This window comes from Lithobates pipiens, unplaced genomic scaffold (assembly GCF_037356315.1).
Source record: "Lithobates pipiens isolate NorthernLeopardFrog02 unplaced genomic scaffold, aLitPip1_a1.2 Scaffold_8, whole genome shotgun sequence".
NCBI classification, from domain to species: Eukaryota; Metazoa; Chordata; class Amphibia; order Anura; family Ranidae; genus Lithobates; species Lithobates pipiens.
Window position 1 is genome coordinate 559,242,075 of NW_027507903.1, and position 23,279 is coordinate 559,265,353.

A 23,279-nucleotide genomic window follows, 5' to 3' on the forward strand; every position below is an offset into this window, starting at 1 on the left:
AAATCCCTCACCATATGGTACTCATACCAGATATGTATCATTGTTCCTCCATCCTTAAAGCATCTCAAACAGATCTCTGTATTGTCTTTATTTTATTTAGATCCACTGGACTTCAGTACCACCTCATCATGATTTTATAAATACGTTCTTGATATTTAACTGCTACTGATAATTTATGTATTAATGAAAATGCTTTGTCCCATTCTCTTAGTAGGATTGTGCTCTCTATTTCGCTTCACCATTTTCTCATACTTGCTAATTCATTAAGGGGTCCAGAGGGAAGTAAAAGTTGATATACTTTAGATAATTTATGGGTCGGACTTCGTTCAACTAATAGCAATTGTTCAAACTTAGTTATTGGTCTATCAATCACAGACAGCTGCATCAGAGATTCAATATATTTAATTGATAACAATACATTCATTTATTTATGTTCAGGCCCCATTTCAGACAATCGTGGAAGTTTACCATCTTCCAAGGTCTGAACTATCCTTGTGTTCTCCATCCTGTTCCATTTAATACATTTTGTTGCTGTTAGTGCTGGTGGAAATTCAGGATTGGTGAACAATGGAGTCATTGGCCCATTCATTGTAGAGAGTCCTCCTTTTTTCAATACTACATCCCATATTTTCAAAGTTGCTGACACAAAGATCATTAACTACTTGCTGACCGCCGGCAGTCAAATGACGGCAAGGCGGCGCACCTATTGTGGCCTCCAGTTTAAACAGGGAATGCACGTGATCGTGCGCGCGCATCCCTGTTTCTTCGGTGGCGGCGTGTCACGGAGACACTGCTCGCCACTGAAGGGGGTGAACAGCCATTGGTTATGGCTGTTTACCACGTGATCGGCCGTGATGAAGTCACGGCCGATCACAGATGGTCACACCCCCACTGTGCATGGCGCATGCGCGCGATCACGGGCGCTCTGCACGTGCACATCGGTGGCGGCGTGTTCCCCGGGAACACTGTTTTTCACCAACGCTGGTAAACAGCCATTGGCCGGCTGTTTACCCACGTGATCACAGCCGATCACTAAAATGTAAACAAACCGCGGTAACGAGATGTTACCGGGTTCTCCTCCTCACACACCGATCGTGTGTGAGGAGGAGATTGCGGTAACATCCCGTTACCGCCTACAGTGTACACAAATCACACTGATTGCCTCCCCCAATAAAGAGGACCTGTCACCACCCCTCATAGTACCTGTCAATCACAGTCCATCAGAGTACCTATCACAGTCCATCAGAGTATTTGAGTACCTGTCACAGCCCATCAGAGTACCCAAGTACCTGTCCCAGCCCATCTGAGTACCCGAGTACCTGTCACAGTTCATCTGAGTACCTGAGTACCTGTCCCAGCCCATCAGAGTACCCGAGTACCTGTCACGGCCCATCAGAGTACCCGAGTACCTGTCACGGCCCATCAGAGTACCCGAGTACCTGTCACGGTCCATCAGAAGACCCGAGTACCTGTCACAGTCCATCAGAGTACCCGAGTACCTGTCACGGCACATCAGAGTACCTGTCACGGCCCATCAGAGAACCCGAGTACCTGTCACGGTCCATCAGAGTACCCGAGTACCTGTCACGGCACATCAGAGTACCTGTCACGGCCCATCAGAGTACCCGAGTACCTGTCACAGCCCATCAGAGTACCCGAGTACCTGTCACGGCACATCAGAGTACCTGTCACGGCCCATCAGAGTACCCGAGTACCTATCACGGTCCATCAGAGTACCCGAGTACCTGTCATGGTCCATCAGGGTACTCGAGTACCTGTCACGGTCCATCAGGGTACCCGAGTACCTGTCACAGTCCATCAGAGTACCCGAGTACCTGTCACAGTCCATCGGGGTACCTGAGTATCTGTCACGGTCCATCAGAGTACCGAGTACCTGTCACGGTCCATCATGGTACCCGAGTATCTGTCACAGTCCATCATCAGAGTACCCGAGTATCTGTCACGGGCCATCAGAGTACCCGAGTACCTGTCACAGCCCATCAAAGTACCCGAGTACCTGTCACGGTTCATCCGAGTACCAGAGTAGCTGTCACAGCCCATCAAAGTACCAGAGTACCTATCACGGTTCATCCGAGTACCCGGGTACCTGTCACAGTCCATCAGAGTACCCGAGTACCTGTCACAGCCCATCTAAGTACCCGAGTAACTGTCCCAGTCCATCTGAGTACCCGAGTACCTGTCCCAGTTCATCTGAGTACCTGAATACCGTCCCAGTCCATCTGAGTACCCGTCACAGTTCATCTGAGTACCTAAGTAGCTGTCACAGTTCATCTGAGTACCTGAGTACCTGTCACAGTTCATCTTAGTACCCAAATACCTGTCACAGTCCATATGAGTACCTGTCACCGCCCTTCAGAGTACCCAAATACCAGTCACCAAGCCATCAGAGTATCTGTCACCAGGCCATCAGAGTACCCGAGTACCTGTCACCAGGCCATCAGAGTACCCGAGTACCTGTCACCAGGCCATAAGAGTACCCGAGTACCTGTAACCAGGCCATCAGAGTACCCGAGTACCTGTCACCAGGCCATCAGAGTACCAGAGTACCTATCTCCAGCCCATCAGAGTACCCGGGTACCTATTTGCAGCCCATGTCTCATAGAATATACGTTGGGGTGTTTGCTTTCCAAAATGGGGTCATTTTGTGGGTAATTTCACTGTCCTGGTGGTCCAGGACCTTCAAAAGTGTGATGGGTAGGAATGAAATGAGATGTGTCATTTATGCTCCTAGAACGCCTGAACGTACTACTTCAATGTTCGGCCTCTCTATGTGGCCAGGCTGTGTAAATATCCTACACATGTGGTATCGCCATACTCGGGAGGAGTAGCAGAATGTGTTTTGGGGTGTAATTTTTGCTTTATACATGCTATGTGTTAGAAATATCTTATAAATTGACAACTTTGTGTAAAAAAAAATGCGTTTTAATTTTTTCCACATATTCCAAAAACTTCTGGAAAAAAATTAACCGTTCAAAAGACTCATTATGCCTCACAGATTATACATTGGGGTGTTTGCTTTCCAAAATGGGGTCATTTTATGGCAAATTCCATTGTCCTGGTACTCAAGGGCCTTCAAAAGTGTAATAGGTGGTTGAGAAATGAGATGCGTCATTTTTGCTCGTAGAACGTCTGAAGGAACTACATCAATTTTGGTGCTCTGTATGTGGCCAGGCTGTGTAAAAGTCTCACACATGTGGTATCGCCATACTCAGGAAGAGTAGCATAATGTATTTTGGGGTGTAATTTGTTGTATGCATATGCTGTGTGTGAGAAATAACCTGATAATATGACAATTTTGTAAAAAAATAATAATAATAAAAAAAAATCTTCATTTTGCAAAGAATTGTGGGAAAAAATGACAACTTAAAAAAACTCACCATGCTACTTACTTAATACCTTGGTATGTCTACTTTGTAAAAAGGGGTGATTTGGGGGGTATTTGTACTTTCCTGACTTGTTAGTGTCTCAAGAAATGAGATACACCTGATGTACTGAAGGCCTGATCAGATGTGATCAATTTTCAGCGATTGGCACCATAGTTTGTAGACTCTATAACTTTCACAAAGACCAAATAATATACATTAATGTGGGTTATTTTTACCAAAGATATGTAGCAGTATAAAATTTGGCCAAAATGTATGAAGAAAAATTACTAATTTATGACAGAAACAAAGAAAAGGGCATTTTTTTTCACAAAATTTACATTTTATTTTATTTATAGCACAAAAAATAAAAAACCCACTAGTGATTAAATACCATTAAAAGAAAGCTCTATTTGTGTGGAAAAAAAGGACGCAAGTTTCATATGGGTACAGTGTTGCATGACTGAGTAATTGTCATTCAAACTGTGAGAGCGCTGAAAGCTGAAAATTGGTCTGGTCAGGAAGGGGGTGTAAGTGCACTGTATTAAGGTGGTTAAAGTGGTTGTAAAGGGATTTTTTTTTTTTTAAATAACAAACATGTTATACTTACCTCCACTGTGCAAGCTCGTTTTGCACAGACTGCTCTTCTGGGGCCCCTCAGCAGCGGTCTCGGCTTCCCCCTGCAAGTACTTCTCACGTTCATGCGAGCTCCCTCTCATGGTGAGTACTTGTGGGCGCGCTCCCGTGATACAGCCGGCGGCTATAGCGCTCACAGTATCACTCGGCCCTGCCGCCTCATTGGATGTGATTGACAGCAGCGCGAGCCAATGGCTGCGCTGCTTTCAATCCATCCACTCTAGCCAATCAATGGCCAGGCTGAGAGGCGAAGAGGATGTCGGAGGCGAGTGCGGGACTTTCGAGGGGTCAAGTAAGTAAAACGGGGGGGGGGGGGGCTGGGGGGCCGGTACTGTCAGATGTTTTTTCACCTTAATGCATAGAATGCATTAAGGTGAAAAAATGTTTACCTTTACAACCCCTTTAAGTCTTTTTTTTTTCGGTCAAAACTGAGGTTTAAGCCATGAGACGGATTTAATTTGTAGACCTATAATATCTTCCTCTAAGGTTTATCCACTGCTTATTTTTTAAATTATGATACCAATATATTATCCTTATCCTTATCAATGATGTGGCTTGTAAATAAATTCCAAATTCGAGACGTGCCAGTCCTCCTTTTTTTGTTCTAATTAAGATTTCTCTTTTTATTCATGGTGTTTTTTGAGCCCAAGTAAAATTTCCTATAGCTTTACGTAATTGTGCAATTCGTTTTTTTTAAAGGGTTAAGGGGCTTGAAATACATATAATAATTTAGGCAGTATATCCATTTTTACTACATTAATTTTTCCCATCCAAGAATGAATTATTTTATCGTATCTTTAGAGGTCTTTTATATTTTACGAATTATCAGAAATTGATTTAGTTCCTGCAGATTACTCGTAATAAGTATCCCTAAGTACTTGATTGCCTCTTTTTGCCGTTTGAAGGAAAAATCCTTCTGAAGAAGTACCTGGACTTTATCTGTTAGGGACAAATTCAACATTTCTGATTTATCATAATTAACTTTAAAATTGCTTACTCTTCCAAACTATTTAAATTCCTGTGTAAGGTTTGGTATTGTAACAATTGGATTTGTAACGTATATCAACAAATCATCCACATATACTGCCATTTTATATTCTTTTCCTTTAACCTTTTAAGTTCCTGTAATTCAGTTTTTTCATGAATTTTCTAATCTATACACGTATTGGCCCTCCCTTGTAGGTAGGGAACAAATATAGGCTTTCATGTCCCATTTCTCCTTCTCCAATTCCTCCGTCTCTCTTAACGGTCTAATTACATCAATTGGTGAGCTATTCCTGAATTGTCCCATTTCTTCCTCTTCCATAGTTCCTAGAGTTGTAGATAACTCTATTGTATTTAACAACCCTTGTAATGTTTGTGAGCATTGTAATTACTGACAAAAACTCCTTTATGTCTGTTGTTTGAGTTGATTGTGCCTCTGTATTTGTAGCATTTGTTTTACTCTTATCTTTTACCTTCTTCTGAGATTGGGGAGATTTTTATTCTATTTTTTTAGGTGCCATCATATGGGAATTGATCCACTTTTCTAATCTCCCAAACCCAACAACCATATACCACAGTGGTTTAACAGTTTAATAGTGAGGCACAGAGAGGAAAACAAAAGGGGCAACTAAAGCGCTATAACACTTATAATGTTAATATATTTCACTTGGCTGTGTGTTTAGAGTTCAGGGAATTCAGGGATTCAGAGATTCAGGGCTTTGCAGTATATTTTAGAATATATTCTATTGCTCCATTATATTGTCCCCAAACAATATCCTGGTTCCTTATTCCTTATCTCCAGCACACAAAAATGTTTGGATCTCCTTTGCCCATATCTCTTCTTCTTTTCAGTGTCATCTACAGTCATGAATTTTTCCAGCTTTCTCCGCTCCTCCGTTCTTGTCTATGGAGTTATAGGACCCGGCGCTTCGGCAGATATCCGAGAGACTCCAAGAGCTCCTGAGCACAGTCTGTCCCTGCCAGTTTCTGCTAGCTCCCTTTGATTTGAGCGGTGTATTCCGCATTACTGGCTCCCGAGGGAGTTCAGGATCAAGGTCCCACCAGCTGAGATGTCCACTGGGATCCAGCTGCGAACTGGCAGTATTTCCCTCTGAGCTCTGGCCTCTCAAGGCGCCTGCTCTAGCTCCGAGGTGAGCCGAGATGAGCCGGGATGAGTTGAGAGAAGCCGATAAACTCCGACCATTGCTAAAGTCTCCTGTGGTATTCCACTTCAACCCAGGTATGTCCACTGGCTGGATACTGATTTGACAAATTCCCTAAAGAAGCTGCAGAACCTTTTTTGGAGTGGAGTGTTGAATATTTTTTTACCAGATGTAGCACCCTGATGTTTAGGCAGGGTGGCTACTAAACATATCTTCCAAGGGATAGTTGCCTTGGTCAATTGATTTCACCCTAATTCTGGAATTGCTGCACTTCTTCTGTCACTAGATGGCTGGGTATCTGGTGACATTAGATAAGACAAGGACATTGCAAGGACGGAGTCGGAATGGATGGGGTGTCTCAGCCAATGGGCAGGGATTTTCTTGGGTCCCTTGGCCTGCTGAGAGAGCCTATTTATGTGGGTGGAGTCAGGTGATCTGGGTTCTATGTCACCTGGACGGCTGTCTGGGTGGACGTTTGTTGTAATGCCCCAGGCTGCTAGGCCATAAGCCTTGGGCCTATCCCAGGGGCATCTGGCTGCTAGGCTGTCTGAGGGCCTATCCAGAAGCAGGAGAGCAGCGTAGGGTTGGGACTGGGGGCTTGCCGTCCAACCAGAAGTAATGGTTCCGCCGGCCCGGGAACCAGTCGTGGTCAGAGGTAGAGAGGAAGCTGTCGCCACTAAGGGGCATCCACCTCACCACCGGAGACCACTGCGAATAGCTGAGTAGGGATGCCACCTTTTCTTTAAGTCAAACCCAAACACTTCAGCATCGCACAGGAATTTTTTTTCATAGTATGCCTAGATAAACTATACATAGATGTTGCTATTAAATAACATTTCTAATCATATGAAGTTAATCACAACAGCCCCCCTTTACATCAGAGTCCACAGAGTTCCCCTTTTACATCAGAGTCCACAGAATCCCCCCTTTACATCAGAGTCCACAGAGTTCCCCTTTTACATCAGAGTCACAGAGTTCCCCTTTTACATCAGAGTCCACAGAGTTCCCCTTTTACATCAGAGTCCACAGAGTTCCCCTTTTACATCAGAGTCCACAGAATCCCCCCTTTACATCAGAGTCCACAGAATCCCCCCTTTACATCAGAGTCCACAGAATCCCCCCTTTACATCAGAGTCCACAGAGTTCCCCTTTTACATCAGAGTCACAGAGTTCCCCTTTTTTTATCAGAGACCACAGAGTTCCCCTTTTACATCAGAGTCACAGAGTTCCCCTTTTTTAACAGAGTCACAGAGTTCCCCTTTTACATCAGAGTCCACATAGTTCCCTCTTTACATCAGAGTCCACAGAATTTCCTCTTTACATCAGAGTGCACAGAGTTCCCCTTTTACATCAGAGTCCACAGAGTTCCCCTTTGACTTCAGTCCACCAGAGTTCCCCTTTGACTTCAGTCCCTTTCACTATAATGGGGGACTCTGCAGACACTGATGTAAGGGAGAACTCTGGGGACTCAAACATAAGGGATGCTCTGATGCACAGAGAGGACTCTGGTGTAAGGGAGAACTCTGATGTAAGGGGTGCTCTGAGAAGCCTGATTTACCTTACTGTACCCACTCAGAGGCAGGAGAGAGAAGGGGGGGGGGGGGGAGACCTCAGTCACTGACAGGGATGGATGGTGAGCTCACTTGCCCCTTGGCAGTCAGCACCTCTCATCCAGATGTATCTGAGGCTGCTGGGCTTCAAATTTCCACCCCACTTTCCTTTCCTGAGGCACAGCTCCGGAGATTGGAGTGCGGGGTGGTGCACACAGTACAAGACTTTACTAGCGCTGTGATAGAATGTAGAGGTTTGTAGGAGTTCCCTCATCTCTACAGCTCGGTGTGCCCGCCATGACACCAATGAAGGATTGCTTTGTTTATCATTCACCAACAATGGCGCTGAGAGAAATCACTTCCTCAGCAGCCACTATAGGGGGCGCATGAGCGCCACAGCGAGAAGAAGGGGGCGTTTCGGGGACGGGTTTTGGCTATCAGCTGATGGGCGGAGCCGGGATTGAGTCATATGATCAGCCAGCAGCAGGTCAGCTGACAGAAGTAGTCGGAGGGTAGAGCTGTGTGTCGGTTCTAATGGGACGGAGGCAGATCGGAGAGTCGTGGAGATCAGCGGATGAGACAGACGGAGCTCGGACTGATACCCACACACAGACATGATGGGCTCTCTATACAGGAGCCGCAGCCTGAGTGACAGCCCGAAGGTTTCTACAGGTAATAGTGTCCTCCCTTCCCCCCTTCCACTCCTATAGAAGGATGTGTGTGCTGGAGAAGGACGCCTGCTGGTCTCCTGTCATGGGACTGTGTGCACACAGAGATCAGGACACATTCAGCCCCGGGGGAGGCTCTCCACGCACAGCAGCCTGTGACTTTGCCACAGTGGGGGGGTTTTTGCGCACCCTAAGGCCCCATTTGCATGTTGGAATAGTGCAGCAGTCACTGCAAGGTATACAATTGCAATGGCACCTCAAGCGTGATCTGATTTTGCTGCTTTAAAAATTGCATATCGCCCCTCCAAAAAAAAAAAAAATGGCGTCCTCCAGGTCCCCCTTCTTCTTCTCTCTTTTTTTTTTGTGATGAGCGCGCATAGGGCAGCCTGGTCAAGGAACAGAATCCGTGTGACAATAGCGCTCTGCAAATCACGTGTTCCTGTTATGCGACATGTGAATGGGTCCCGAAATGCCCGTGTCCTGCAATGCCACGCTGCTTATGGTGGAGGAAACGGGCATTTTCCTGTACAAAAGCGCATTGTACTCTGCAGACACCCGGGGGGGCACTGTCTATTCTTAATGGCGCCCTCCCCCCACGCATCACCGAACGTGTGTTTGCAGCCACCTTGCGGTTTGAAGCGGAGTGCTTTTTAATTTCATGGTTGCTGTTTTGCATGGTTTTTATGCACTTGGCAGCCCGCTGTATTGATTGCGCTGTCAAAAAAATGCGCTATGATGGATAGTTCAAAGAACGCATGCACAAACGCACCATTTCTGGTGTGACCCGGTGTTCTGCCCAGAAACTGCCCCCCATCATATAGTGTCTGCCCCGTACTGCACAGAGGACAAGGAGACCCTGAAAGTCTCTGAAAATGAACGGCGCCAGCGCACTTAATAGTACCTTGTGCCCTGAGTCCAGGTTCAAGCCCCACTATGCAAGTGGACATACGGTAGATGGTAAACAGCACTTGGTAAGAGGGCCCCTTGTGGGCTCACCACACTTCGGGCACAGCCTCGCTTCGCTCAGCAATTTTTTTTATTCTAACTCTGTCTGCTTGGATGTTGGGGCTTAAACCTGGACTCAGTGCACAGGCTGGACCCATCTTTGGAGACCTTTGGCGTCTTCTTGTCAAACAAGCAGATATGCCATGGAGTGGAGGCGGGAGACGCACACAAGGGCAAAATTTCCCGCTGATCCTATAACTACTTGCTTTTGTCCAGGGGACATGCTGGAAAACCAGTATCTGATCGGCCTATGGCTGCCAGTGACGGTCAGTGTGTTCTGGTGAGAGCATGGAAGGCTCCCCTGTCAGAACACATAGGCACAGCGGGCAAGATCGGCACACTAACATTGTTTTGATTATCTGTTTTTTGTTTGTTTGCTTTTATTTATTTATTTTTATTTTTTAAGCATTTATTTTTTGCCAGCAGCTATAGTCGCTGGCAATAATTGCTGTCTTTTCCCGGAAGGGACAGCACAACTCACTGAGTTGAACTGCTGTAGTTGTACTGCTAATGACAATAATATTGTTACTATATTTATTGATCATATATACTATGTTTATTGTTTCGCTATTAAATTATTGGTGCTTGTTCATATTTATTGTTAAAATGTACTCTATACTAAATAGAGGTCGACCGATATGGGTTTTTCTCTGGCCGATACCGATATTTGGAAATCGCCACGGCCGATATGATGCCGATTTTTTTTTTTTTTTTTTAATTTATTTTTTTTGCCGATATGTTAGGCCGCGATTATTTATTTTTTCCCCTTCATCTCATAAAATCTAACAGTTCGACACCTTTCCCACTGGGGTGTTTTTCAGGCGCTTTAAAAAAGCGCCTGTAAAGTGCCTGCAAAACGGCTCCCCTGCAGTCTGTGTGGAAGCCCCGAGTGCTTTCACACTGAGGAGATGCGCTGGCAGGATGTTAAAAAAAAAAAAAAAAAAAAAAAGTCCTGCAAGCAGCATCTTTCGAGTGGTGTATACCGCTCCTCCACCACTCCTGCCCATTGGAATGAATGGGCACCGCTGCCGAAGCACCTGCAATGCGATTTGGCAGCGGCGCTTCACGGGTACATTTAACCCCTTCCTGGGCCGCTAGCTGAATTATAAGTGCCCCGCTAAAATGACGGTAAAGCGCCGCCAAAACTGGCAGCGTTTTACCGTCAACGCCTGCTCGCTCCAGTGTGAAAGAAGCCTTAAGACCCCTTTCACACCAGGGTGTTTTGCAGGCGCTATAGCGTTAGAAATGGCGCTTGCAAAACGCCCTAAAGAAGCTGCACCATTGTGTGTAGTGTGAAAGCCCGAGGGCTTTCACACTACAGCGGTGCGCTGACAGGACATCAGGAAAAAGTCCTGCCAGCAGCTTCTTTGGAGCGGTGTGTTTACCGCTGCTCCCTATTGAAAACAATGGGGCAGCGCTGTAATACTGCCGGAAAAACGCTGCCATTGCCGGCGGGTTTAACACTTTCACTGCCGATAGCGGGGGTAAAAGTGCCCCGCTAGCGCCCGAAATGCATCTCTAGTTACACAAAAACAGGTAATCAAAACTTTTGGATGAAAAAAAATGGGCTAACTACTTTTTTTTTTTTTTTTTTTATCTGTGTATTTTTTCCCAAAAAAATTGAGTTTGAAAGACCGCTGCGCAAATACCGTGTGACATAAAATATTGCAACAGCTGCTATTTTATTCCCTAGGATCTCTACTAAAAAAATATATAAAGTTTTGGGTTCTAAGTGAATTTCTAGCAGAAAATACAGGATTTTTATTTGTAAGCATCAAGTGTCAAAAAAGATTTAGTCTTTAAGGCTCCATGCACACTGAAGCTGATAAACTGCAGTTTATTGGCGTTTGGGCGTTTTTTGTAAAAGCCCATAAACTCCACTCTATGTTAGCCTATGTGTCCATGCACACATGGACGTTTTTCAGCTTTAATGAGCAGTGGAGTTTATGGGCTTTTTTCTGAACGCCAGAAATTCGCGTTCAAAGTGCCGTTTTTCAGCGGCAAAAAACGACTAACGCTCATTAACGCTCGTTCATTAGTGTTCGGCATTCTATTTTTCAATGCATTGTGGGATTTTTGGAGTGTCCTCTGTGTATTTTTATAAAAAACGCCCATTAACGCTAACGCTGTAAAACGCTCATTAACGCTAGTATAAAACGCTGTTAAAAGCAGGTTTTTCAACCAGCGTTTTCTGCCAGCAATCTGGCGTCCAGAAATAGCTTTTTTGAGCTTCAGTGTGCATGGAGCCTTAATGGTTAAACTGAGAACTTATACACACAGAGTTGAATTCATTCATTCAAGTGTAAACATTGTATCTTTTTGATCTTTTCTTGGCAGACTGCCCAGAGAGGAGACAAGTCTTTCACTCAAGTCTCCAGGCAACTTGCACTGACTTCTAGTACTGAAGTCATTTGCAAGTCGCGCTGAATATATCATCGGCCTTTTTTTAACTGAACAATCGGCCGATGCCGATTATTTAAAAAAAAAAAAAAAAATATATATATATATATATATAATTTTCTCTTCCTCACAACCCCCGCGTGCCTTCTCACCTCAGCTGTGCCCCGTACCCCCCCCCTCCCCCGCGTGCCTTCTCACCTCAGCTGTGCCCTGAACCCCCCGTGCCTTCTCAGCTGTGCCCTGAACCCACCCCCCCCCCCCTCCCCGCACAGATGTGCTCCAACCCCTATTTCCCCCCCAATTCCTCCACACCTCAGAAGTGGGGGCCCCCCCCCCCGCACCTTCACACCTCAGATGTGCTCCAACCCCCCCTTCTCACCTCTGATATGCCCAAACACCTATGTAATATGTAGGGCTGCAACTAACTATTATTTTCATAATCGATTAGTTGGCTGATTATTGTTGCGAATAATCGGTTAATAACCATAAAAGGAAAAAAAAAAAGAAAAAGCAATTTATTCTTAAATATCTATATGCAGTGGTAAATTTTAAATAACCAAGTATATGGTTAAGGAGCAAAATATTTAATCCACTCTGAGAATAACAACAATTTTTTTGACCAATTAGTTGTTGGGCAGATTAACCACCTCAGTACAGTGCAGTTACACCCCCTTCCTGACCAGACCAATTTTCAGCTTTCAGCGCTCTCACACTTTGAATGACAATTACTCAGTCATCCAACACAGTATCCATATGAAACTTGCGTCCTTTTTTCCACACAAATAGAGCTTTCTTTTAGTGGTATTTAATCACTAGTGGGTTTTTTATTTTTTGTGCTATAAATAAAATAAAACGTAAATTTTGTGAAAAAAATGCCTTTTTCTTCGTTTCTGTCATAAATTTTTGCTAATTAGTAATTTTTCTTCATAAATTTTGGCCAAAATGTATACTGCTACATATCTTTGGTAAAAATAACCCACATTAGTATATATTATTTGGTCTTTGTGAAAGTTATAGAGTCTACAATCTATGGTGCCAATCACTGAAAATTCATCACTTCTGATCAGGCCTTCAGTACATCAGGTGTACCTAATTTCTTGAGACTCTAACTAGTCAGGAAAGTACAAATACCCCCCAAATGACCCCTTTTTACAAAGTAGACATCCCAAGGTATTAAGTAAGTAGCATGGTGAGTTTTTTTAAGTTGTCATTTTTTCCCACAATTCTTTGCAAAATGAAGATTTTTTTTTTTTTTTTTTTTTTTTTTACTAAATTGTCATATTATCAGGTTATTTCTCACACACAGCATATGCATACAACAAATTACCCCCCAAAATACATGCTGCTACTCTTCCCGAGTACGCCGATACCACATGTGTGAGACTTTTACACAGCCTGGCCACATACAGAGCACCAACATTGATGTAGTACCTTCAGACGTTCTACGAGCAAAAATGACGCATCTCATTTCTCAACCACCTATTACACTTTTGAAGTCCCTGGAGTAGTGATGGCCGAACGGTTCGCCCGGCGGTCGTTTCGCGGCGAATTTCCGACTTTCGCCGTCCGCGGGTTCGAACGCCTTTTTCCGTCGTTCGCCCCGGCGGACTTACGTGTTTAATGTATACAAGAACTTTAACCTTTCGTGACACGTTTATCATGTGTTACAGGACAACCAATTGAGACATGACAGCTCATGGACACTTGGACATTCCCCCTAACCTATAAATACACCCGATCCGGTGGCCATTTTACATTCTTTCTTCTGTCACTGTAGGGAAAGGATCCTGTGTGGAGTAGGGACAGAGAAAACGCTAGCTATTTGGTACACAAAAGTTCTTTTCAGGACTGGTATAGGTGTTAGGTCAGCAGCCTGAGTTTCTTTTGTCAGTTTAGATAAAGGGACAGAGCGCTGTATGCTGCTATTTTAGGGACAGCTCAGCCAGATTAGTCTTTCTTCATCATCATCATCATCATCATCATTAGCTGTTACTATCAGGTCCACAAAAGAGCTGTTCCAGCTAATCGTTCCAGCCTACTCTTTTTTGCCAATTTGTATAGGGACAGGCAGGAAGCAGTGTGTCAGGCAGTGAGGATAATTTTAAAGACTTGCTGTTACTATTAGTTCCACAAAGGTTCTTTTCAGGACTGGTATCAGTGGTACGGTAATAGGCTTGTACACGTATAATATTCTTTCTTCCAAATATAGAAAGAATATTATACTTGACTGCTGCCCTTCTGCTGCAGTCTGCTAATCATTCACAACTCACTTGTTCCACAAAAGTTCTTATAAGGACTGGTAACTTGGTCTGTCTAGGGTGCTACGGTACATAGGCTTGGGTGCGGTACAGTCTGCTGTTCTGTAAGGACCGCTATCGGTCCACAATAGATAGGGTTGCCGTGCACTACTGCTGACCGCTGCCCTATACTGCAGCAGTCCTTCAGCGGTATAGGGACTGACGCACAGTCTGCTAAACACTAATACACAACCTGCTTGGTCCACAAAAGTTCTTATAAGGACTGGTAACTTGGTATAGGGTGCTACGGTACATAGGCCTGAGTGCGTTACAGTCTGCTGTTCTGTAAGGACCGCTATCGGTCCACAATACATAGGGTTGACGTGCACTACTGCTGACCGCTGCCCTATACTGCAGCAGTCCTTCAGCGGTATAGGGACTGACGCACAGTCTGCTAAACACTAACACACAACCTGCTTGGTCCACAAAAGTTCTTATAAGGACTGGTAACTTGGTATAGGGTGCTACGGTACATAGGCCTGAGTGCAGTACAGTCTGCTGTTCTGTAAGGACTGCTATCGGTCCACAATACATAGGGTTGCCGTGCACTACTGCTGACCGCTGCCCTATACTGCAGCAGTCCTTCAGCGGTATAGGGACTGACGCACAGTCTGCTAAACACTAATACACAACCTGCTTGGTCCACAAAAGTTCTTATAAGGACTGGTAACTTGGTATAGGGTGCTACGGTACATAGGCCTGAGTGCGTTACAGTCTGCTGTTCTGTAAGGACCGCTATCGGTCCACAATACATAGGGTTGCCGTGCACTACTGCTGACCGCTGCCCTATACTGCAGCAGTCCTTCATTGGTATAGGGACTGACGTACAGTCTGCTAATCACTAACACACAACCTGCTTGGTCCACAAAAGTTCTTATAAGGACTGGTAACTTGGTATAGGGTGCTACGGTACATAGGCCTGAGTGCGTTACAGTCTGCTGTTCTGTAAGGACCGCTATCGGTCCACAATACATAGGGTTGCCGTGCACTACTGCTGACCGCTGCCCTATACTGCAGCAGTCCTTCATTGGTATAGGGACTGACGTACAGTCTGCTAATCACTAACACACAACCTGCTTGGTCCACAAAAGTTCTTATAAGGACTGGTAACTTGGTATAGGGTGCTACGGTACATAGGCCTGAGTGCGTTACAGTCTGCTGTTCTGTAAGGACCGCTATCGGTCCACAATACATAGGGTTGCCGTGCACTACTGCTGACCGCTGCCCTATACTGCAGCAGTCCTTCAGCGGTATAGGGACTGACGCACAGTCTGCTAAACACTAACACACAACCTGCTTGGTCCACAAAAGTTCTTATAAGGACTGGTAACTTGGTATAGGGTGCTACGGTACATAGGCCTGAGTGCGTTACAGTCTGCTGTTCTGTAAGGACCGCTATCGGTCCACAATACATAGGGTTGCCGTGCACTACTGCTGACCGCTGCCCTATACTGCAGCAGTCCTTCATTGGTATAGGGACTGACGTACAGTCTGCTAATCACTAACACACAACCTGCTTGGTCCACAAAAGTTTTTATAAGGACTGGTAACTTGGTATAGGGTGCTACGGTACATAGGCCTGAGTGCAGTACAGTCTGCTGTTCTGTAAGGACCGCTATCGGTCCACAATACATAGGGTTGACGTGCACTACTGCTGACCGCTGCCCTATACTGCAGCAGTCCTTCATTGGTATAGGGACTGACGTACAGTCTGCTAATCACTAACACACAACCTGCTTGGTCCACAAAAGTTTTTATAAGGACTGGTAACTTGGTATAGGGTGCTACGGTACATAGGCCTGAGTGCAGTACAGTCTGCTGTTCTGTAAGGACCGCTATCGGTCCACAATACATAGGGTTGACGTGCACTACTGCTGACCGCTGCCCTATACTGCAGCAGTCCTTCATTGGTATAGGGACTGACGTACAGTCTGCTAATCACTAACACACAACCTGCTTGGTCCACAAAAGTTCTTATAAGGACTGGTAACTTGGTATAGGGTGCTACGGTACATAGGCCTGAGTGCGTTACAGTCTGCTGTTCTGTAAGGACCGCTATCGGTCCACAATACATAGGGTTGCCGTGCACTACTGCTGACCGCTGCCCTATACTGCAGCAGTCCTTCATTGGTATAGGGACTGACGTACAGTCTGCTAATCACTAACACACAACCTGCTTGGTCCACAAAAGTTTTTATAAGGACTGGTAACTTGGTATAGGGTGCTACGGTACATAGGCCTGAGTGCAGTACAGTCTGCTGTTCTGTAAGGACCGCTATCGGTCCACAATACATAGGGTTGACGTGCACTACTGCTGACCGCTGCCCTATACTGCAGCAGTCCTTCATTGGTATAGGGACTGACGTACAGTCTGCTAATCACTAACACACAACCTGCTTGGTCCACAAAAGTTTTTATAAGGACTGGTAACTTGGTATAGGGTGCTACGGTACATAGGCCTGAGTGCAGTACAGTCTGCTGTTCTGTAAGGACCGCTATCGGTCCACAATACATAGGGTTGACGTGCACTACTGCTGACCGCTGCCCTATACTGCAGCAGTCCTTCATTGGTATAGGGACTGACGTACAGTCTGCTAATCACTAACACACAACCTGCTTGGTCCACAAAAGTTCTTATAAGGACTGGTAACTTGGTATAGGGTGCTACGGTACATAGGCCTGAGTGCAGTACAGTCTGCTGTTCTGTAAGGACCGCTATCGGTCCACAATACATAGGGTTGACGTGCACTACTGCTGACCGCTGCCCTATACTGCAGCAGTCCTTCAGCGGTATAGGGACTAAGAGTTTTGTCACAGGGTGATTTAAAAAATGACAGGCAGAGGAAGAGGCAGGCCCTTCCGCAGGGGTGGTAGGGGTAGGGCAGGAGCAACAGCCTTGAGCCAAAGTGGGAAGTTGCAGAAGGTGCGTTCAATTACTTTAAAGGACGCACCAGACTTGGTTGAGTGGCTCACTCAGCCTTATTCTTCTGCACCCTCCTCATCCTCTCGATCTGCACCCTCTTCTTCACTCTCTGCTATGTGCACCCCCAAAGACACTACCACCAACAACACCACCACCACCACATACCTTCCGCTTGAGTGCAAATGGGGGCCTTCATGCTCCAGTGTTTTAATAGGGACCCCCGTATAAAAAGCATGAGGGTCAAGGACCAGTACTGGGTGGCAACGTACTTAGATCCCCGGTACAAACACAAAATGGCGGAAATGTTACCGCCGTCGCAGAGGGCTGTCAGAATGCAGCACTTCCAGGCCTTGCTTCGAGAAATGCTGCATTCTGCTTTTGCGTGCGCTGGCAGAGGAGCAATTCCCACTCCCAGAGAAGGATTTGCGGGTACCAATCCAACAGCGCCTGCAAGAAGAGGCCGGTTTGAAGATGTGTTGGTGACTTCGGATATGAGGTCATTCTTTCAGCCGACCCATCGACAGGTGTCATCCGGATCCAGCATCAGGGAACGCCTAGACCGTCAGGTGTCCGACTACATTGGGTTAACGGCCGATGTGGACGCTCTGAGGAGTGATGAACCCCTAGACTACTGGGTGGGCAGGCTTGACCTCTGGCCAGAGCTTGCCCAATTTGCAATCGAACTGTTGGCTTGCCCCTCATCCAGTGTCCTGTCCGAAAGGACGTTCAGCGCAGCAGGGGGGATTGTGACCGATAAGCGTACTCGCCTAGCTCACGACAGTGTTAACTACCTCACATTTCTAAAAATGAATGAGGCATGGATCTCGGAGGAATTCAACACATGTGATCAGTAGACCATGTATATGTCTATAAACAATTTTTGGAATCAAGCACACAGACCTTCTTAATTCATTTGGCTCACTTCCCTGACCCAAAAAAGCACACCGTACTATATGCCCCTACCCTCCTCTTTGAAGAGGTTGAGCGGTGTCATATTTCTACTGGGGCTGCTTATTATGAGGGGTTCCCACCATCCCTGTGCTGTGCTGACTTCCTCCTGGGTGTTCTTATTATGAGGGGCTCCCACCATCCCTGTGCTGTGCTGACTTCCTCCTGGGGGTTCTTATTATGAGGGGCTCCCACCATCCCTGTGCTGTGCTGACTTCCTCCTGGGGGTTCTTATTATGAGGGGATCACACCATCCCTGTGCTGTGCTGACTTCCTCCTGGGGCTGCTTACGGTGCTGCTGTCAGCGCTGTATGTCACGGAGCTGCTGTCAGCGCTGTATGTCACGGAGCTGCTGTCAGCGCTGTATGTCACGGAGCTGCTGTCAGCGCTGTATGTCACGGAGCTGCTGTCAGCGCTGTATGTCACGGAGCTGCTGTCAGCGCTGTATGTCACGGAGCTGCTGTCAGCGCTGTATGTCACGGAGCTGCTGTCAGCACTGTATGTCACGGAGCTGCTGTCAGCGCTGTATGTCACGGTGCTGCTGTCAGCGCTGTATGTCACGGAGCTGCTGTCAGCGCTGTATGTCACGGAGCTGCTGTCAGTGCTGTATGTCACGGAGCTGCTGTCAGCGCTGTATGTCACGGAGCTGCTGTCAGCGCTGTATGTCACGGAGCTGCTGTCAGCGCTGTATGTCACGGTGCTGCTGTCAGCGCTGTATGTCACGGAGCTGCTGTCAGCGCTGTATGTCACGGAGCTGCTGTCAGTGCTGTATGTCACGGAGCTGCTGTCAGCGCTGTATGTCACGGAGCTGCTGTCAGCGCTGTATGTCACGGAGCTGCTGTCAGCGCTGTATGTCACGGTGCTGCTGTCAGCGCTGTATGTCACGGAGCTGCTGTCAGCGCTGTATGTCACGGAGCTGCTGTCAGCGCTGTATGTCACGGAGCTGCTGTCAGCGCTGTATGTCACGGAGCTGCTGTCAGCGCTGTATGTCACGGAGCTGCTGTCAGCGCTGTATGTCACGGTGCTGATGTCAGTGCTCTGTATTACGGTGCTGCTGTCAGTGCTCTGTATCTCCTGCACCCTCTTGTTTGCCTACCCTGGTCCCTGACCTTCCCTCTCCTCCATTGCCTTCATTAGCTCCATAGTCCTGAATTGTCAGAACAATTTCCCAAATAAAAAAAAAATGCTTGTAGTTATCGATCCCAAATTCACCTCATACATGTATTATGCTATTGTCCAGGTGGTGGGACTGCGTGCTACCCCCTAATAATTACCCCGTGGCCGCAAATTCGACCTAAAGGTTTGCGAAATTCGCCTCCCATTGAAGTCAATGGAGCCCGCGGCGAACGGTCGTTTTCGCGAACGTTTGTGCCCGTTCGCGTTTCGCGTTCGCGAAACGTCCCGTCGGAAGTTCGTCCATCACTACCCTGGAGTACCAGCACAATGGAATTTCCCATAAAATCACCCCATTTTGGAAAGCTAACACCCCAACGTATAATCTGTGAGGCATAATGAGTCTTTTGAATGGTTAATTTTTTTCCAGAAGTTTTTGGAATATGTGGAAAAAAATTAAAACGCATTTTTTTTTTACACAAAATTGTCAATTTATAAGATATTTCTAACACATAGCATGTATATAGCAAAAATGACACCCCAAAATACATTCTGCTACTCTTCCCGAGTACAGCGATACCACGTGTGTGAGACTTTTACAAAGCCTGGCCACATACAGAGCACTAACATTGATGTAGTACCTTCAGACGTTCTATGAGCAAAAATTACGCATCTCATTTCTCAACCACCTATTACACTTTTGAAGGCCCTGGAGTACCAGCACAATGGAATTTCCCATAAAATGACCCCATTTTGGAAAGCAAACACCCCAACGTATAATCTGGGAAGCAGAATGAGTCTTTTGAACGGTTCATTTTTTTCCAGAGGTTTTTGGAATATGTGGAAAAAAATTAAAACGCATTTTTTTTTTTACACAAAATTGTCAATTTATAAGATATTTCTAACACATAACATGTATATAGCAAAAATTACACCCCAAAATACATTCTGCTACTCCTCCCGAGTATGGCGATACCACATGTGTAGGACTTTTACACAGCCTGGCCACATAGAGAGGCCGAACATTGAAGTAGTACGTTCAGGCGTTCTAGGAGCATAAATGACACATCTTATTTCATTCCTACCCATCACACTTCTGAAGGTCCTGGACCACCAGGACAGTGAAATTACCCACAAAATGACCCCATTTTGGAAAGTAAACACCCCAACGTATATTCTATGAGACATGGGCTGCAAATAGGTACCCGGGTACTCTGATGGCCTGGTGACAGGTACTCGGGTACTCTGATGGCCTGGTGACAGGTACTCGGGTACTCTGGCCTGGTGACAGGTACTCGGGTACTCTGATGGCCTGGTGACAGGTACTCGGGTACTCTGATGGCCTGGTGACAGGTACTCGGGTACTCTGATGGCCTGGTGACAGGTACTCGGGTACTCTGATGGCCTGGTGACAGGTACTCGGGTACTCTGATGGCCTGGTGACAGGTACTCGGGTACTCTGATGGCCTGGTGACAGGTACTCGGGTACTCTGATGGCCTGGTGACAGGTACTCGGGTACTCTGATGGCCTGGTGACAGGTACTCGGGTACTCTGATGGCCTGGTGACAGGTACTCGGGTACTCTAATGGACTGTGACAGGTACTCGGGTACCCTGATGGGCCGTGACAGGTACTCGGGTACCCTGATGGGCCGTGACAGGTACTCGGGTACCCTGATGGGCCGTGACAGGTACTCGGGTACCCTGATGGGCCGTGACAGGTACTCGGGTACCCTGATGGGCCGTGACAGGTACTCGGGTACTCTGATGTGCCGTGACAAGTACTCGGATACTCTGGTGTGCCGTGACAGGTACTCGGGTACTCTGATGGGCCGGGACAGGTACTCGGGTACTCTGATGGGCCGGGACAGGTACTCGGGTACTCTGATGGGCTGGGACAGGTACTCGGGTACTCTGATGGGCTGGGACAGGTACTCGGGTACTCTGATGGGCTGGGACAGGTACTCGGGTACTCTGATGGGCCGGGACAGGTACTCGGGTACTCAGATGAACTGTGACAGGTACTCGGGTACTCAGATGGGCTGGGACAGGTACTCGGGTACTCAGATGGGCTGGGACAGGTACTCGGGTACTCAGATGGGCTGGGACAGGTACTCGGGTACTCAGATGGGCTGGGACAGGTACTCGGGTACTCAGATGGGCTGGGACAGGTACTCGGGTACTCAGATGGGCTGGGACAGGTACTCGGGTACTCAGATGGGCTGGGACAGGTACTCGGGTACTCTGATGGGCCGGGACAGGTACTCGGGTACCCTGATGGGCCGGGACAGGTACTCGGGTACTCTGATGGGCTGGGACAGGTACTCGGGTACTCTGATGGACTGTGACAGGTACTCTGATGGACTGTGATTGACAGGTATTATGAGGGGTGGTGACAGGTCCTCTTTATTGGGGGGGGGGGGAATCAGTGTGCTTGATGTGTACTGTAGGCGGTAACGAGATGTTACCGCAATCTCCTCCTCACACACGATCAGTGTGTGAGGAGGAGAACCCGGTAACATCCCGTTACCGCGGTTTGTTTACATTTTTAGTGATCGGCTGTGAAAGGATCACAGCCGATCACGTGGGTAAACAGCCAGCCAATGGCTGTTTACCAGTGTCGGTGACGAGCAGTGTTCCCGGGGAACACGCCGCCACCGACGTGCACGCGCAGCGCGCTCGCGATCGCGCGCATGCGCCGTGCACGTAGGGGGTGTGACCATCTGTGATCGGCCGTGACTTCATCACGGCCGATCACGTGGTAAACAGCCATAACGAATGGCTGTTCACCCCCTTCGGTGGCGAGCGGTGTCTCCGTGACACGCCGCCACCGAAGAAACAGGGATGCGCGCGCACGATCGCGCGCATCCCTGTTTAAACGGGAGGCCGTCATATGACGGCCTCCCGCCGCAATAGCTGCGCCGCCTGGCCGTTTTTTGACGGCCGGCGGTCAGCAACTGGTTAAAAAACACAGTGCTGAAAAAACACATTACATGCTTTTCTGCAGCTTCTCCATTGAAGTATATTGAACCAAAAAAGCACTGTTTTGCATAAAAAAAAAAAGTCCCTGACCCTTTCCAAACCGCAGTGGCTGAGAAAAGCACAGATATGAACGTGACCCATAGTAAACCTTTGGGGGGGGGGGGGCTTCTTTCCTTCCCCTTTATCAGATTTTTTTTTTTTCCCTCCCCTCTGTTGTGACACAGCATTGACATAGTTTGAAGCTTCGCTTAAGTGGTCCCCACCACAAATAAGTGGTATAGGAGCTTGGCGTAGGTTTTGAGTTTTTTAGGGTTATAGTGGTTCAGAAGAGTGCCTCTATTTCTCTTGTGGGTTTGTAATGATTGCCATATGTTTCACTTTTTTTCTTCCCCAGCAAGTGGCGTTCTGGTTCTTTTTTCTGTGTGTGTGGTAGGATGTTGTGCTGAGTGTGCAGGTTCCTTAGAATAATCTAGTTTTGTCTGAAATGGAATCTCTGCACTTTTCTGTAGGTTACATGTCACATCTGTAGTGTGAACTTCCTTTACTGTCACCAAAGATAATCGGGAGCAAATGCAATCCCTCTAAAAGCCATAACTCAGCAATATGTGTTCATGTTACCTTCTGTGTTCATAGCTGAGGTCAGGGAGAGAAATGCATCACTGGGACATTTATGAACATGGATCTGACATCTCTCATTTGTGTTTTTTGGAGGTTTTGATTTCTCCAATTCCATCTGGCAGAACTGAGGCATCAAGAGAACATGGGGAGGGCAGAATCAGCCAGGTATTTCAGGGGGGCAAATGACACGGCACAAGCACTGCGCTGTATAACATGCTTTAAAGAGGTGTGTGTGTGTGTATATATTAAATAAATATAATATATTTGTTAATACTTTAAATACTAGCAGTAAGTAATGGCAGGTACGCACTTGCTCTGTCCTGCCAGAGTCGGATGCCAGCTGCATTCATAAGCCAGCCATACATTGACTGACTGAAACGTGGCCAGCCAGGCACGCTGCGCAAGTCACGCGGCACACTGTGACTGGCCGGGCAATCATCTGGGACCTGTGACATATCCCAGATGATTGCCGATAGAGATGGGGAGAGGTGAACTGACTTCCGGCTCCGCAGAGCCCTGGGAGGAAGTAGGAGCTGGAAAGCCCCCGCAAGGATATGACATGCCAAATGTGGCATGTCGAGGGTCACCTTCCCTTAAAGCCGAAGTTCCA

At 46.9% G+C, this 23,279-nt stretch overlaps 1 protein-coding gene across 1 annotated transcript in view; it reads left to right on the forward strand.

Annotated features, from left to right (window-relative positions):
* The first annotated feature begins 8,186 nt into the window (after positions 1 to 8,186).
* MCOLN1 (mucolipin TRP cation channel 1) overlaps positions 8,187 to 23,279 on the forward strand; it is a 56,079-nt gene continuing 40,986 nt past the window's right edge. Inside the window, exon 1 of the mRNA XM_077470022.1 lies at positions 8,187 to 8,388. Within this exon, the coding sequence (XP_077326148.1) occupies positions 8,331 to 8,388 (58 nt within the window). The 5' untranslated portion in view covers positions 8,187 to 8,330. The remainder of the gene's footprint in view (positions 8,389 to 23,279) is intronic.